This window comes from Artemia franciscana, chromosome 17, assembly GCF_032884065.1.
Source record: "Artemia franciscana chromosome 17, ASM3288406v1, whole genome shotgun sequence".
In the NCBI taxonomy this organism is placed as follows: Eukaryota; Metazoa; Arthropoda; class Branchiopoda; order Anostraca; family Artemiidae; genus Artemia; species Artemia franciscana.
In genome coordinates, this window is record NC_088879.1 from 33,018,562 (window position 1) to 33,036,230 (window position 17,669).

Consider the following 17,669-nt stretch of genomic DNA (forward strand, 5'->3'; position numbering starts at 1 on the left):
AGGAGTAGTGGTTGAGGTAAATACATCCAAGAAACAGGGTTTTACTCTGCAATGAGTTGCTAGCAGTACTAAAATTGGTAAATGCAGTAATTCAGAACAAATTAATTTTTTTTTTAAGAAGACTGAGGTTAAGGGGCTGTATCCTAAAGCCAAGGAACATGTATTGAACAATCTAATCTATTTTCTTCGACTCTATTTGGCTCAAAGTGTATTTTGAAATGTGTGCTGTTGTTTTCTTCAAATGCCTTCTTCACTCACACGGATAGTTGGACAGGAAATTTACTTAAAATTATTAATCCTCCTTCTCCTTCAAACAAAATCTCCCTTTTGCAAAGGATCGGTTCATCCGTTCCCTCTAATGGTAGTCAATTATCCAGAAATTCAAGCTTTTCTGTAAAAGGCTATATACTCTTTTGTCCTTAAAAATGATTAGAAAATATCAAAGTGGTTTTAACCGTAGCTTGGACACACAGAAAGACCTTTCTTTTACACATAAAAATGGTCTTAATATTAGTTATAAGATATAAAAAAAAAAAAATTGATCTTCCCCTTTTTGTTTGTTCCAGTTTTTTAGTGAACATATATACAAGAATTCAGGATTCGTGACAGTTTCCATTATCAATAAATTTTTTTTTTCACATCAAAGTCAAAAATGTTTAAAATCATGTCCATGTATATTTATACTCTCTTTAAGAGAAAAATAATTGGGTGTATATATTTCTTTCTCGAAAACCACACAAAAAGTTATTCTGAAAAATGCACCACTAACGCTTTTAGGCTTGAAAGGATGATGTGCATAGATCACCACTTTGGAGAATTGCGTTTAGAGCCGTAATTTTCGAAAAAAATATTTTTCATATGAATAGCACGACAGGATTGATCGTATCGAACCTACAATTCTATAGGATCGGGAGTGGTCTCGTTCATGGCATCATGTGAAATTCTCATTTAAAATAAATTGCATAAATCAGAACAACTTAAGCGAAAGTGCAAAGTAATTTTTTTTTAGTCGGTTGTTCTGAATTAAATTTACAGAGCATCAATCAACTAAAACAAAACCAAAGGAAAAAAAACAGAAAGACAATTTTTTTCTTTGCCATCAGTTTTGAATTAGCAGGTTGAAAATGTGAAAGAAAAAATCACTACGAGAAAAAGAATGACAGTGTCACATCAAGAATTTAAGAACAACGAGAATGAAGCACAACAAAATCTTCAGTTAGCCGACATATAACATTGTGCACAACAAAATCTGTGGTTAGAAGACATGCGACAGCAAGAATCAGTAATTGTGTATTTTTCCAGTTACAGTATCGAACTTATAGTCCTATGAGATTGAGAAAGCAATCATTCATGGTATCATGCGAAATTCCCATAAAGAACAAATTGGGATAATTCAATATAACTTACGAGAAAGCGCAAAAGAGGTATTTTCAGTCGGTTGTTCTAAATTCAACTTATGAAAAGTCAGTCTTCTAAAACACAAATAAATAAAAAGCAAAATTATCGTTTATCATTCCAACATTTTCAGAAACTCATATCCCAGGGGTAAAAACATGAAATCAAGTAATAAAGAATTTGTATACTCAGAAATGAGTGCACAGGCAGGGAATAGGGGGCATGACGAACAAGGAAACTGCTTGTTGTTTAGGTTGGGAAGGTATTAATAACAGAGTGCTAGTTGATTATTTTATGACTAAAAAGTGCAGGGTATCAGTCATAGTAATATATGCCCCTGATAGACGGAGATGGTTGTCACTCACGTGAATTTACTTACAACTACAGGAACAAATAGATAGGACCCCAGTTGGAAATATGGTATTTTTATTAGGAGATTTTAATACCCAGGCCAGTAGAACTATACTAGCCTAGGTAAATTTGCTTTAGGACGGATTCTCAAAAATAGAGTACCTCTAAATAGTCAAACATGCAGGATATTGATCTCTCCAGTGCCAACTCTTGGAATTCCAATGAAACGGCGCGTCCAGGTGGTAGCCCAATTTTAAAGATGCATTCCTTGTTACCTGGGTAGTGTGAAGGGTAAAATGGCGATTTGATAATGCCTGATTCAGCTGTAAACTCGCCACCACATACTAGAAATAAAACCGAAAGTTTTATTCACTGTACCAAAATTCGTTCAAGAAAAAATAGAGAAAGGAAGATATTGAGAGTACAGAAATAGAGAGCGAGAGGATGAGAGATAGAAAGTATAAACGAAAAATATGATGCAGATAAATTTCATATTATTAATGATGTGAATAGAGAAGGAGAAACATTTAGAGTACAGAAATACAGAGCGAGAGGATGAGAGACAGATAGTATAGACGAGAAATATAATGCCAATAAATTTTGTATTACTAATAATATGAATGGAGAAGGAGAGATACAGAGAGTACAGAAATAGAGAGCGAGAGGATGAGTGATAGAAAGTATAAACGAGAAATATGATGGAGATAAATTTTGTATTACTAATGACATGAATAGAGAAGGGGAGATATTGAGAGTACAGAAATAGAGAGCGAGAGTATAAGTGATAGAAAGTCTAAATGAGAAATATGATACAGACAAATTTCATATTACTAATAACATGAATAGAGAAGGAGAGATATTGAGAGTACAGAAAAAGAGAGCGAGAGGATGAGTGATAGAAAGAAATAAACGAGAAATATGATGCAGATAAATTTATATTACTAATAACATGAATAGAGAAGGAGAAACATTGAGAGTACAGAAATAGAGAGCGAGAGGATGGGAAATAGAAAGTATAAACAAGAAATATGATGCAGACAAATTTTGTTTGAATTGCTAGAATGCTAGAATCGCTGAGAAGGCATGAACTAAAACTTTGAGTATATATTATTAACAATTTTACAAAATTCTGTATTTTTCGCCCTTTTGGTATCTTTCTGGGTATGTTAAGAGGGAAGATGAATGTGTCTCTGCCGCGAAAATAGTAAAGCTCTTTGATAAGAACGGGGAGACAAGCAATAGTCGTAGTATTAGATTTATTCATTATCTATTTGTAAATACAACAATATAGTTTAAAAAAGAATTCGAAAATTTTCTATAATTAGATTAACTTCAACTGAATCATTTGCATGGTATTGCGGAATCTTATTTTTTTTTTTTTTTTTTTTTTTTTTTTTTTTACCGACAAAATATATCTACAGTGCGCTTGAAAAGGCAATTATGATTTTTGAAAACTAATTATTTGTTATTATTTGCGTTCCAAGGCATCAGGTAAAAAAAAAAAATGGTCAGTTCTCTTTGTCATAGGCTCATAAAGAACAAAAATATTAACACCTTTGATTACTAGGGGGCACATAAAGTTAGAATTCATAGTTATGAAGCATTTTAGTATGATGAGGAAAGATGATAATGATCTTCCGGAAAAAACTCGTAAAAGATTTAATCTTTTTTTCTTTTTTTTACAGATCTAACTCTGAAATCGTTTAGTAGATTATAAGCAATTGCATTGTTTTTTTTTTTTATCATTTTATTTCCAACTCTGAATCTAAAACTTCATCACCTCATATGAAGTAATTCCAGCTATTCTCCATCAATTATTTTTTATTGATATACCAGCAACTTTTAAAAACCATGTAGCCCGACAAACCAATTTTTAAGGCAACACAGGTAACGTTCATTTACAGCAAAAGATAGGTCTTAAATCCCGTTTCCAGGCCACACCATAAACCGCATATCCAGTACAGAGTTGGGAATGGGGTATGCAGGTCATCCGTAACTGCGCCCTTTTTGAGTCACTCGGAACGCATATTCAACCATACTATTCTGATGCAATCTCATTTTAAAGAACCTACGTCCAACGGGCTTGAAAACTGTAATAATAAAAAACACTTTGAGCCCAACGCCTGAAAACGGGAGTTTGGTTACTAGTCTAAAGCTGTGAAACCTTACATACTTGTTGAATAGCGAGCTCTAAATCCGCCATGGGAAACGGAGTAGTCGGATCGAAACTTTACGAATAAATGATTGGACAAAGATGTAATAATGGGTGGTAAGTTTCTTCCACAAAAACGGCCTAGGGAAGGACTGTCTTCGCTTTCACCATCTCGGATCTAAAAAAGAAAGAAACACAAACCGAATATTAAAACAACATTGGCTATTGAAATGGAGAACTTCTTCCTCTATTTAGGAAAATAAACTCTTTTACTGGTCTGAGCAAATGACCTTGGACGCTGAGCAACATTTGCTGTAAAGAGTAATCCTTGTCCGTATAAAAACAAAATTAAAGAAATAAAAGCGATTTTTTTTTTCTTCAAACTGTAAAATTGGTATTTGGTCGCATAGATTTTCTGCAGACTCGTCTTGCTCGCCTCTCTTTACAAGAGCAGTGGCAGAACAAGAAATCCAGTAAAAAAACGAAATCAATGAAAACTTCATTCACGAGTCAAACCGTTACAGAACTGATAAATTTCTCAAGACAAGAATAGCTAAACCAACATATACAAACATTTTGGCGCTATAACAAAGCCATAAGAATCAATTCACAACAAAAATTTCTGCACAAGAATCCGATTAAAACTAAAAACAAAATTGAACGAAATTGACTAAAAACGAAAAATAAATAAAAAACGAAATGTTTTCGCATTATTATCAAAGGAAGTTGAACTAATCTTGACCAGAGCATTTTTCAAGAGAGGGCTGAAAACGCACACGCAAATACACACACACGCACATGAAAACACACACGGATTCAAACACAGATTGGAGCTGTTTATAGACCATTCCAAATATTAAAACCGACAGTTTCGTACAAGATTCTGGCTGAAACTTGGGTTCTGTTATGCTGGAACGCTAAACATAAGAATAAATCATCAAACCGAATTTTTAAACTCGTCGTAATTCACCAAAGAAGTTAATGCGTAGATGACTTGCTGATCCTCGAAGTATGTCATAGAAATATCAAAAGTGACTCCCTCGAAATCCTACCCATGCTTTAGATGAAGCTAATAATTTGCATATGAAAACAAATTCTACTGATTCAAATATAATGACGATAAAATTTTTAAAATTCTTGTAGTCCACTCGCGTTTCCCTAGATTTTGGCTCGCTATTTATATTTTCGACAAAATTTTGCAACATATTTTAATAATAGTTATACAATAGAACTTTTGATGAATGGGTAGAGGAATGTTATTCAAATAAATTGAGTAAAAATCTTTCGCTCTTTACAGCGATTGACAATATTGACAATCTGTCAATCTATTGCCAATCTATATTGTCAATCTATTGACAATCTGTCAATCTATTGTCAATCTATATTGTCAATCTATTGACAATATCGATAAACGATATTGACAATCTTTCGCTCTCTACAGCTTGGTGCCGTTGATTTTTAAATTAAAATCACATTGCCATCAAGCCACGGCTAATTAAAGATAAAGCCAAGACAAAATTTAGGGCAATAAATCATACTGATCCTCTAGCATTAACTGTAAATCAAGTACACTTGGATCAAGTCAACAGTTCCATATACCTCAGCCCCCAGATTTGCACTGATTCATCTTCAGAGGCTGAAATTCAGAAGCAATTGCAGAAATGACAGATGGTCTTTGTTCCCCTCAGAAAACCATTGTAGAACTTCTGTGAAATTAGGGTATACTCTAAAGTTTGAGTCTGCCTGGCTTGAATTGTATCTCTTTATCAGAGCAGTAACAAAATAAGAAAGTCAGTTTTCAAAAGAAAGCAATGAAAACTTTACTCAGGAGTCAAACCGTTACAAAACTGGTGAATTTCTCAAGACAAGAATAGCTAAACCAACATATACAAACATTTTGGCGCTAGAACAAAGCCATAAGAATCAATTAACTATACAAATTTATGCACAAAAATTACATTAAAACTAAAAACAAAATTAAAAAAGCCTTTGCATTACTACTAAAGGAAGGTCAACTAATGCCGCCCAGAGCAGTATTCCAGAGAGGGCTGAAAACACACACACACGCACACACACATACAAACACATATATACAAACACTCACATACAAACACACACACATACATATACACAGACACACATGCGTAAGTACACACACACAAAAGAAAAATATATTTTAGGCAATTTTTTTGTTCATTTATTGCAGATTTGAGATACTGTGGGTTACCTTAGGGAATACTGACTCCCTCCCTCTTTGTACAAACACACCACGTGGAGGTATGCAAATAAATAGATAGATTGTTAGTAAATATATTACCTCAACGTAATCAAACCGGCAGACAGTAGATATCTCTAACTGCATTTCCCCGAATTGTAGTTGTAATCTTTCACCAACTGGAGCCCGTATTATCCACTCACAGACAAGATTATGATCATATGAATCCGGATGATTAGGTGAACTTACTGTTCCTTCTGGGGCAGTAAGTAAGCCTCCACATCCAGGAATTGCTAGAAAAAAAGTTGCATAAGAGTTATGGTTGACTATATTATTAAAACACATTAACAACCAGTAAAATTGGGGCATGGGGCGCATTTGACAGAGGTGCAGCATATTTATGAAACAGCAATATTCTTCATGGTGAAAAATAAAACATTTCAAAATAATGATGATATTGAGACAAAAGTTAGACCAAAAATTCACTGCACATAGAGAAGTTGTATTTGATTGGTCTAATAGATCCTCAACAGAATATCAGCAAAATGAATTAAATAATTGTGTTCTTGGTTCTTCTTCTGTTTCATAAAAATTTGTGAGATCCTTCCCTGAAAATTTGTGAGGCCTTTTCTATAACAGGATCAGCAAGAAACAGGTCAGGAAGCTCAGAAAAAATATAAAACATTGCTTTGAAATTGAGCATAATTTTTGAGAAAAATTCTGCAAACATAAATTTTCTTAAAGTCTGAAAAAGTAATAATGCTTACACATGATTAGCAATTGCTATGTATAATTGAAAAGAAAAATAGTTCAAACTTGAGATGCATCAACAACTTTTGTTTCTTCTGAGCTCAGCATAAAAAAAAAAAAAAAAAAAAAAAAAAAAAAAAAAAAAAAAAAAAAAAAAAAAAAAAAAAAAAAAAAAAAAAAATCTGAGGAATTTGAGTTCCCACGGACATAGGCAGAAAATTCCAGTGATTCTGCAAATAGAGAACGAGCTTGTAGCAGCATTTTCGCAGCAATACACAAATCCGCATGCGTTGAAAATTTCCCAGACATTCGAGAAAACGTGCTAAGGAATCAAATGAACAACTGGTAGTTAAAAGATAGACAGCACTGAAAATCTATTTATTTCTGAGAACTTTCTAGGAATTAGTCAGAATTTTCTGATTATCCCGTCACATTAATACTAGTTCAAAATCATCAAATTTAGCTCCTCTTCTTATAGCAAAATTTATTGGTTACTGCAAGAAAAAAATGAGGAAATCTGAATTTCTATTTTTTCCTTTAAAAAAACTATGCTTCAGAACCACTTTGATTTTCGAAAATCTTGGTTGAATAAACAATAAAAAGTAAAATTGTTTCCAGTGTTTAAAGCGATTTTATTTCGCAACTCAAATAAATTTTGTTTCAAAATATAAAAAAAAAGGCGAAACCAAAATTGTTTGCTTTTTTATTTGGAAATAACAACAAAAAATTCAAAGTCAATAGATCGCTTGAACAAGTCCGGATTTCTTTTAATAGGAAAAATAGTATTGAAAGCAAAAAAGTGAATAGCTTTGAAGGGAAAAGAAAAAAAAAGAAGAAGGCTAAAGAAGAGAACAAAATACAACATAACTTATACCCGGAATTGACGCGTAGGTTATATGGAATCCATGATCAGATAAAGCCATGTCAGAATGAAAATATACCAAGGCAGTTCGTCCAGAGGTGATAAGTGGAGCCGGGTTTCCAGTGCTGCAAAATTTTCCAAGAAGAGGGCTGTAGTCATGCGACCCGTCACGAACCTATAAAACAGAGTCAGCTTATACTAAAATGGGCTTTTCTCATAACAAGTTAACTGAATGCGCATACGATTAACATCCTAAGCAAAACTACTTGCTGGATAAAAGAATGTGCTAACAGCCGATATTAAGCAGGGAGATTAGAAAATTCTTCGAATGGGAAGGGCTTTGGAACTTTTCCGAAAACTATATCTATGTATCTAGATTTTCCCAAATTTTAACCTGTTTTTGAAGCGCGCTTCCAAGCAAACTGCTCTATCATCAAGCTCTTTTTCCCCTCTTTGCATGGGTAAAAGATTAGTTCAGATAACACTTTCATTTTTTTTTCACAGAAAGCATGGATGTTAGATACTTGATAAGGATTTTCCTTGGGGAGGGGGATCAATAATTCAAAAAGTTCAGGAGAAGCCTTAAAATAGAAAAAAAGCTATTTTATTTGAAAATTAAATAAGGAGAGCCCAGAAGTTCAAGAAAATATAGGATTTGAAGAGTGCGGTAGGTTACAAGGGTTTAGAACATTAAAATAATTAAATTGAATTAAAATCACAGGGAGAGTTTTTTTCAAGACGAGGTCAAGGCCGATTCCTTTGATTTTATTGAATTCAAATCGAATAGTTGTGGGCATCAAACCGTGGCTAGTTGTAGAAAAGACCCAAGTCACCTCTCTCTGGGTACGTCTCTGAAGGATAAATCCAGGTTTAGACTTATGTTATCTGAGCTTAAATCAGAATTAACTACGAAGAGCTAAATGAATTATGTCAAACAGTTAATGCTAACGAGCTGTAAGTAAAGAGCAATGTGGCTCAATAGGTTTGATAACAATAGATACGTAAAAAAATTTGAAATGACAAGTTTAATGTTAACCATCAAAAGTTACGAGCCAGAAAAAGTTTGCCAAATTTTTGAAAAAGCGGAGAAACGCCCACAAAAGGTCAAGGAGTCTTAATGAAAATCACACCATCATATGCAGCACATCAGAGGGCCGTACTGTAGAGATTTTAAGCTCCTATATACAACAATATGGAATTTCGCAGTTTTTGCCAGAGGAAAGATCCAAGGCAAGATCACGGATGCGTGTTTATTTGTTTGTTTTTCCCTCAGAGAATCAACACGAACCATCAATTGTAGAGGATGAGGGGAGGAATCATTCGATCGTAAATCTAAAGTTCTAGAAACCTTGTTAAGTGACCAAAAACACTAGAAAGCAACTAGCCCCCTTTCCACGCCCATTTTCTCCCAAAGTTAACCGACCACAATTTTGAGATACCCATCTGATTCAGCATAGTTGAAACGTCTGGTAACTATGCCTTTGGGGATAAAATTACCTTCATAGTTCCTAAAGAAAGGGCTATAAGTTAAGCACTTTGCCCATTGCTCACATACGGTATTTATTATTGGGAAGTATAGAGACTTTTTTTGGGGGGGGGGATTTCAGTTCGGGTGAATTTTCCACTGAGAATTTTCTCTGGTGAGGGAAGTTTCCGGAGAGTGGGATGAACTTTCCAGGGGAAATTTTTTTTACACCGAAGGAATTTGGCAGAATTCCTATACAAAATTCTTTTTTAATGTCTTGCTTAGTCTTTGTCAACTCAATTTTACATATAGGGATGTTTTAGGAATTTTTAGCAGGGTTAGAATTGTTAGCAGGATTTATCCGCTAGGGGGGGGGGGTAGTTTTCGGTGGGAGAAATTCTTCGCGGGGAATGTTTCGCAGGAGCAACTTTCCACTAGGGCTGGTGAGATTTTCAGGAAATACCTTCCAGGGAGGAGGGGATTTCCGAAGTGACTTGAAAACTAACAGAAATTAATGTTTCTCTCAAACGAAAGTATAATAAGGAGAATTTTCCAGGTGAAGTCGTCCGAAAAAAATGTAACGGGAGTTATCTTCAGCAATGTTTGAATTTTCAAGGGAATTTTCCGGAAGGAGAGGGTATTTTACGTGGAAAAAACTTTACCGTGAAAAATTTTACATAGAAAAAAAATAATTTTTCACCGAGAAAAATAATTTTCCATGAAGGGGAGCCGGATTTCCGGGCACAGCCTGAAAACAATAAGAAACTAAATTTTAGAAGACGGTTTTAACTTAAGTAAGAAGGAATATTAGAAAGAAAAAAAAATTTAGTATATGAGGGAATGAAGCTTTTTTAAAAGTTCTAAAAAGATTTAGCATAAAGAGCGAGGTATTGAGTAGGAAGCAACCCTCCTTTTTGGTCTTGCCAATTTCCAGGGTGATCCCACACATTCTGACATGCTTGAAAAGCGACATGATGTCACCTATTCGTGTCATATTTTACGCTTTCTTGCGTTGTTAAATGATCTGCAAAACTTCTTGCGACAACCAGGAATTCTTGGAGCACATCTTGAGACCAACGGTTTCAGTGGCGACCTTAAGTACGTTGTTTTTGTATGTCTTCTACATTACGTCCGGGTCAAAAAAGGTATTGAAACATTCAAATCTGTTCTGTATTTTCACTGCATACTTTTGGTGGAATATTTCGGTGTTTAGTTTCTGAGTGTCCAGCTATAGTTGCGTCGCTTTGCAGGCTGATCTTTCGAGTCGTAGGTGGAACTAAACAAAAACTAATCTATGGTCGGTATTTTTCAACTCAGCACAACGATACGTTCTGCAATCTTCAACTGATGACCCACAACTTGGTTTACTATGATATTTTCGATCATCTTTTGTGTGAAATATTATATAATAAATATTGTATAAGTAGTAATAAACAATAAATAATAAATTAAATAATATATAATAATGTAAATCTAATTATATATTTTTTAAGATTCCTTTTATTTCGATAGTAATGAAAGCTACGAGTAGCAACAAACGAGATTTTGTTTAAATTACAATGAAAGCTAATACTAGCAACAAACACAATAGGCTGCTAGATCTGATGCGGCTATTAACGTTATTTTCTTACGTGCCGAATGAAAGTTTCATGATATATTTAATATAAAGTTTTATAATGATTTTCTTAAATAATTAGTTTTAGTGTCTTTTCAGTCTATGTTTTGTTGCTGTATTTTTTCGCTTGTTTTGTGTATGTCACCATGGCCCAATTGGACTTTCTTGTGAATAAATCTATCTATCTATCCATCTACACAATGTAAACGAATGACCTAGTGTCATCATAGCTACTTAAATGCTCCGTGAATGAAAGTCCGAAGATTCAAGCCATTTTTTCTGGTTAGATTTTTCTATTCAGGAATATTTATTGAGGCCAGATCTTTCCGATAAGAGATTCTATTTTGGCTGTTCCTTTTAATAAACGCAAAGGTAAATTGACGGCATTCCAACTAAATAATTTGATCAAATCATCAGTCATATCGCCTTATAGTTTTTACAGTTATTTTTCAGTTATTTTACAGTTATTTGCAGTTATTTTTCTTTTTTTTTAGATAAAGCTGCACACAATGGTGAGCTTTGGGCCTACCTTCAATCTAAAACTATTAAAAATTTTCTTGATTTGATCCTACAATATGATATACAATTGACAAATAACCCTCCATTTTTCATTGCAACATCCACCCCCTAACAGCAAAAATAGTTCATGAGTATGTGGCATTCCCAGACATATGCTCTGAATTTTCCGAGGCCATTTCTAAAATGGAAAAACATTAGAAGAAAAAAAAAGTATTCTACTATGATAAAATGTAGAAAAAAAAGTAACAAAGTACATATAATGTGTATGATGATTCGTGCATTTATCCTACTTCTACTTCTAATAGTTCACTACAGCAGAGTCACCTGACAGCTGTCAACACTCTTATTTCTCCCCAACCTCTTCAAACTTTCACTCTTTAACCGCTCTTGCGAAGTTCCAATTTCCTTCAAATTCTTTCTTATAACCCCTTTCTACACATTTTGAGTGCCGAAGCACAGTGGTTGGAAGCTTGTCGTTCTTTATACGGAAAATGAATTGCTGTCATATTAACTTTCTTTTCATATGTAGCCCTGAAAAGCGGGTTCAAAACGCACTTTTCGTTTAGCTGATATACTTTCAGTCAAAAATTTACCCAAAGAGTATTGATAACTCGTAAGAGTCAGAACTGGCGCTAGTGTAAAAAAAAGTCACCAACGCCATCTAACGTCTGACGAAAATTGGCATTTTTAAGCCTAACTAATTAGCCATGATTTGCCCTCATCAAACCTAGCCCTACTAATAATTAGACCTAGTATATGTACTAAGCCTAATTATGTTAACAAGGCAATTAGGTATAACCCTTTGCCATCATAGACAAATAGGCTAGGCCTTATATATGTCTTTTAAACAGTAGGTTAGTCTACCCCAAACAGCCAAATACTTGATTTTTAACACTCACATAGAGACTTCACCTTAAAGTGATAAGAAAATATACAGATGAGGCCCAAAGATCATGGGAAACTATGAGTTTTCAAAACTATTTGCTTAGGCCTTTTCCAATTATCCAGTTCAACTTGAATTTTTTCTACTTATTTAAAGATATTACAATGATTTCGCCAGCCAGTAAGCTGCGTCTGGCACGAGTAGAATTCAACTCCAATCTTTCCATGTTAAATCGCCGAAGTTTCCACACTTCTAGTTTCCAATGCTCTTGGCGTATACCTATAATTATTAGAGAGCCGGCGTTTCTTCCCCAAAAATTACACCTAGAATTCCGTTTTCTCACCTAGCATCAATTATCCTAGGACAATTCCTACGGTAGTTATTTAGCTAGGTGTCTTCAGTCTCTTGATGCACCCGCACTACAGAGTCCAAACAATAATTTTTAATCATTGTACTTCAGCTTGTATATCCATGTTAAGGAGAAAAAGAGAGATTGCTTTCCTGTACCTTTACCTTTCTTCCTATATTTTTCTAGAGATCACCTTTCCATAATTCTACGGTAAAAAGCATGCTGTTTTTGTAACGCATTTTTGTAATCCAACCAAATTGTTTCTTATTTTGTGACATACAATGAAACCTATATTTAAAGAAAGCCTCTTTTGCGAAATCATAAGACAATGAAAGGAATTAAAAGTTAAGTTTCGTCTGATTGGTTCTCAAGTGCAAAAATGTCGCCCAGAAAGCAGAAAGAACATTTTTAGCCATAACATTTTTCTTGCTCCTCTATATCTCTATGTCCCTACTTATTGCAACTTGAGCCTTTAGTTCATCAGCCTTATTACTACAATTGGTAAAGAAAAATAGAAAAACCTAAACTCATTTCCCCGGAAAAGAAAATATTTCTACTTTATCCTACTAATGTTAGAGTAGCTAAGCAAAAACTTTACCTCCAGAAAATCGAAAGTGCAATTATCATGATGTTCCATTTGTAAGGTGGCAAACGTGAATTGTATTCTTTTGCCTGGTGGCACTTGAACAGTCCAATAGCAATCTCTGTTTGGAGGATATTTCCCAGGGTAGCTAGGGCTATTAATGACTCCGTGATTTGCTTCTGGAAGGACTCCACCGCATACTGAAAATTATCAAGAGTTAGAAAAAATAAAAATTAAAATTTACTCCTAGCAAAAATAAAACAGTTGTGAGAACTACTGAAAGTGATCAGAATTTCTGATAAGAACTTAAGAACTTTAGAAATTCCAAGAGCGCCTAGATCTATATCTTGGGCATCTTACAAAGTATCTATAGATTAAAATGATCGAGTAATTTCTTAGTGTTATAAATTTTTCTGTAACCCTGTTTCGACTGCTGACAACTCATTACAGTGTCAACATCGCAGACCAAAAAAGAGTCTCCCTAAAAGCTTTGGTTTTTTTTACATATATGTTCCCATTTATATGTATGTCCCATTAATTTATATGTCCCATTACATGTATTAATTTATACGACCCATTAATTTATATTTATTCCCAGCATTATGAATTTTTCTGAAATCCTGGTTCGACTGCTGACAAAGCATTACAGCGTCAACATCACTGATCAAAAAGGAGTCTCCCTAAAAGCTTTGGTTTTTTTTACAATTCCTTTCTATTTTTCTAAATTCTATAACTTCCTGTGCCTCACAGAATGAAGCCAATGGATGAACATCACAATTGGCTACCCATTTTCAAAAACACTGATACAGGTGTCATAGGGGCTAATATTAAAAATTATCTGTATGATATAAATAGAATCACAAGAGCCCAAAAATTGGTGAAGATCTAGGATTTTGGCGAGGCCCATGCCCCCTCCTATTAGTAACTTCAGAATTCCGCTCATTCTATTAAGCTTCATTTAATCTTCTTATATAACCTCTTCTCAGCTATTTTAAGGAAGCAATGATTGTTTTTCTCCTTATTTAGCCAGCTCTGTGTTAAATTTCACAATTACTTCCTTTGTTTCTTTGTATCCCACGTTGCTACCCAATTTTGCTCCGTCCTCTCATAGCTTCATCTTTTTAGTCCTACTTTTTAGTAATTTAAAAAGATATGAATGAGAGGCCAAGGTCTATAGGCCTAGTGATAAAAAGAAATCACCAATTCAACAGCACAAACACAGAAACAAACACACACCATAGAGCCAAACACAAAAAATATAAACTATAAAAAATAATAAATATTAAATAATAAATAATAATATATAATAAATAATAAAAAACGAATAATGAATAATAAATAATATATATATATATATATATATATATATATATATATATATATATATATATACATAAAAAAAGACAGAAGGAGAAAGGAAGACTGTTTTCCTACTTTAGTAATTAATATAGATAAGTACTTGAACGAGGCATTAAACCTACTGATCCATCCAATTACATAGGTCAAGCAAAAAAATACTGGTCAAAGAGTATTGTTAACTCATAAGAGTGGAATCCGGCGCTAGTGTAAAAAAAAAAAATCACCAACGCCATCTAACGTCTGGCGAAAATTGACATTTTTAAGCCTAATTAATTAGACATGATTTGCCCTCATCAAACCTAGGCTTACTAATTATTAGGCCTAGTAATATGTACTAAGCCTAATTATGTTAACATGGCAAACCCTTTACCATCATAGACAAATAGGCTAGGCCTATAGGCTAATAATCATAGACTAATAGGCTAGGCTAGGTATAAATATACAGATCAGGCCCAAAGAGCATGGGAAACTATGAGTTTTTAAAACTATTTGGTTAGGCCTTTTCCAATTATCCAGTTCGACTTGAATTTTTCAACTTATTTAAAGACATTTTAATGTTTTCGTCAGTAACTACGCTGCGTCTGGCGCTAGTAGTTTTCAACTTCTATCTTTCCATGTTAAATCACCGAAGTTTCCACTCTTATAGTTTCCCAAGCTCTTTGGATCAAACGGCATTGCCACAACCAATCAACCGCAAAGTTGCTTCATCTCTAAATTTATTACCTGGAATCTAAACGATCCGTGTAACCCATATCAACTTAGTTTGCTTTCCACTGAATGCTACTCTTCTTAATGTTTCACATCGCGCCAAATCATCTTTTTTTTCCCGCTCATCATATTTCTCAAGAATTTTTGAATCATGCTTGATTATCAGTTGAGATATATTAACCCCAGCTTGTACTTTTAATTTGTATTAGTATGTTAGCAACCCAACCTATTTCCAATATTCACACCAAGAATACCACAGCCCTTCATAGTAACTCCTTGTATCCTCTTTGAAATAGGAATTTTTGTGTACGTTATTTCATGTTTGCTATCTATGAGTCCATTGATGGGCAGTGCTCTTCTTAGAACATTTCTATATAAGTAAGTAACCAAAACTTGGAAAACCTTTTTAAAAAAACGTGTCTAGTGAGGATATTCGGAATTTAAAGCCGATTCAAGAATTTAAACCTTTATTTCAGTTGAAACTTTTTACTTACTCCTAGTGGGGCACTGAAGGTTCATTAGAACGAAACTTGCTAAGAATTTTTGGCTAATAACTATTTTAGTTTTAGGTCATTATTTATATTATCAGTTTTTAATCTAACAATTTTGTTAAAACATTTCATTTTTTAATTTTGTTTTTCAGTTTTGTGTTTTGTTTTAAGGTTTTTTTGTTGTTTTTTTTTTATCAGTTTTGTTCTGCGCTGAGGGCGGTCAAGCGGAGGTCTTGACCGAAATATCTGCATAATTTTTCAACTTTTTCACTAGCTGTTTATTATCCTCGTTTTCTTCCTTTCTTCGCGATTTTATGTTTTATTGTGATTAGCCAGTGTGGTCTCAGAAATTATTTGCTAAAATAGTTTATTGAAGACAGATATTATAAGTGTTTGGCATTAGACGAAGCTAAGCTCAAATTAAAATTCGCATTTACTACTTGCCCTAAAGAATTGGTAAAATCGACCTTTAAAAATATCTCAGTATTTAGATTTACAACCATATTTTAAATAAGAAAATTACCTGGATCGATTGTGTTCCATGATAACTGAAAGCCATTTCCAGCCGTGCTATGATCTGATCTAAACCAAAGATATAGAGAGTCGTGAGTTGTATTAAAATTCCCCCCAAGGGGAAGAGCAGTCCCACAAAATTTTCCAAGTAGTTTTCCTTGCACATCCTCTCCTTCATGAATCTGCGAGCATAAAAGACAGAATTTAAAAATGTTTGTAGAGAAGCAAGACAAATTTTCACTTCAACATTTGAACATACCTACACAAGCCAAAATTAGAAACAACTTTTTCAGATTTGCAGGTCTTAAAACCCATATCTAAATCCAAAGAATCTTTGGATAAAACTCAAAACATTGGCTTAGACACAATCATCGACCAGGGGGGCTTACAATTCACTTTCAAAAGTCTGTCAGACACGTAAAAGAAAGGCGCAACAATTATTCTACATATTAACACATTTTCAAGTAGCATATCTCTAACAATTCAGCCTCTATTTTATTGAAAAGCAAACTAGGTTATTAACATTAGCAAAATATCAATTTTTTTAGGTATTTAATAAACATTCTGAGAACAAGTCCTCTGGGTTCGGCTTCAGTGCACTAATAACATCCCCTCCTCGTTTCATGGATATAACCCTTTGCACCTTTCAATATTAGGATAAACACGAAGATCTATGGCACAAACAAGCCAAACTATTTACCTAAAAATTAATAGAATGAAAAATATTTTGTTATGTTATCAATAATAATGGTAAACATTTCAAAATTAGTTTTAAAATTAAAATAGTTAGAAGATTGTTTTTAAAGCTGAGGGAAGAAGTAGGGGGTTGACCACCATAGCCGTGATAATCCTATAGAATATTTGTCATAGTTAGACCTTAAAAACGAACCACTTAAGAATCAACAGCCTTTCATTTCTTGACTAGTATAATTCTAACCAAATAAATTTTCAAAACAAAATCAAACACACAGTAAAATGAAGAAGCCTGTATTATTCAGTATATAATTAGAAAATGGTACTCTTTGGTTAGTGGAAACATATTCAAGAAAACCAGTTTCATAGTTACAGAAATAAGTGACGGATGATACAATGCATTGGACTTGAATAATTTGGGCTATATATTTGAACATTGGGGAACATTGGGAGTTACGTTAGTAGGCTACGTTAGGCTGGGTTAAGTTCCCCTAATTTTGTTTCTAAAGCACTATTTTATCATCATGTTTTGTCATATTTCATAAGGATTAGCCTAACTTCACTTCTTGGGTGTGTTTCCAATAACCAACAAGCACCGAAAAAGTACTAGCGATAAAAAAAGAGAATAAGCAGGCTCACGTAATTATTAAACATGAGGAAGTAACAACACCAGTTTTTAGCTTATTTTTCGGAGTTGCGATATTGATAAGGATGATAAACAATACTCACGCTTATGTGACATACCGGAAACCCCCCAAAGTCACAA

The 17,669-nt window shown here is 33.8% G+C and overlaps 1 protein-coding gene across 16 annotated transcripts in view; it reads right to left on the bottom strand.

The window, feature by feature from the left end:
- The window catches only part of LOC136038156 (cubilin-like), a 321,162-nt gene that overhangs the window by 217,513 nt on the left and 85,980 nt on the right, over nucleotides 1-17,669 (bottom strand). For 15 of the 16 annotated variants that reach the window (XR_010620136.1, XR_010620138.1, XR_010620137.1 and 12 more), the window contains 6 exons: nucleotides 16,221-16,392; nucleotides 13,155-13,339; nucleotides 7,738-7,900; nucleotides 6,216-6,406; nucleotides 3,920-4,076; nucleotides 1,909-2,090 (listed from right to left, as the gene is read on the bottom strand). Coding sequence is in view for 13 of the 16 variants with exons in the window: in XM_065721206.1 (XP_065577278.1) it covers nucleotides 1,909-2,090; nucleotides 3,920-4,076; nucleotides 6,216-6,406; nucleotides 7,738-7,900; nucleotides 13,155-13,339; nucleotides 16,221-16,392 (1,050 nt within the window). In the remaining 3 variants the exon portion in view is untranslated. Of the gene's footprint in view, nucleotides 1-1,908; nucleotides 2,091-3,919; nucleotides 4,077-6,215; nucleotides 6,407-7,737; nucleotides 7,901-13,154; nucleotides 13,340-16,220; nucleotides 16,393-17,669 lie in introns of those variants that run through there. The other variant, XM_065721214.1, reaches the window with a different exon arrangement.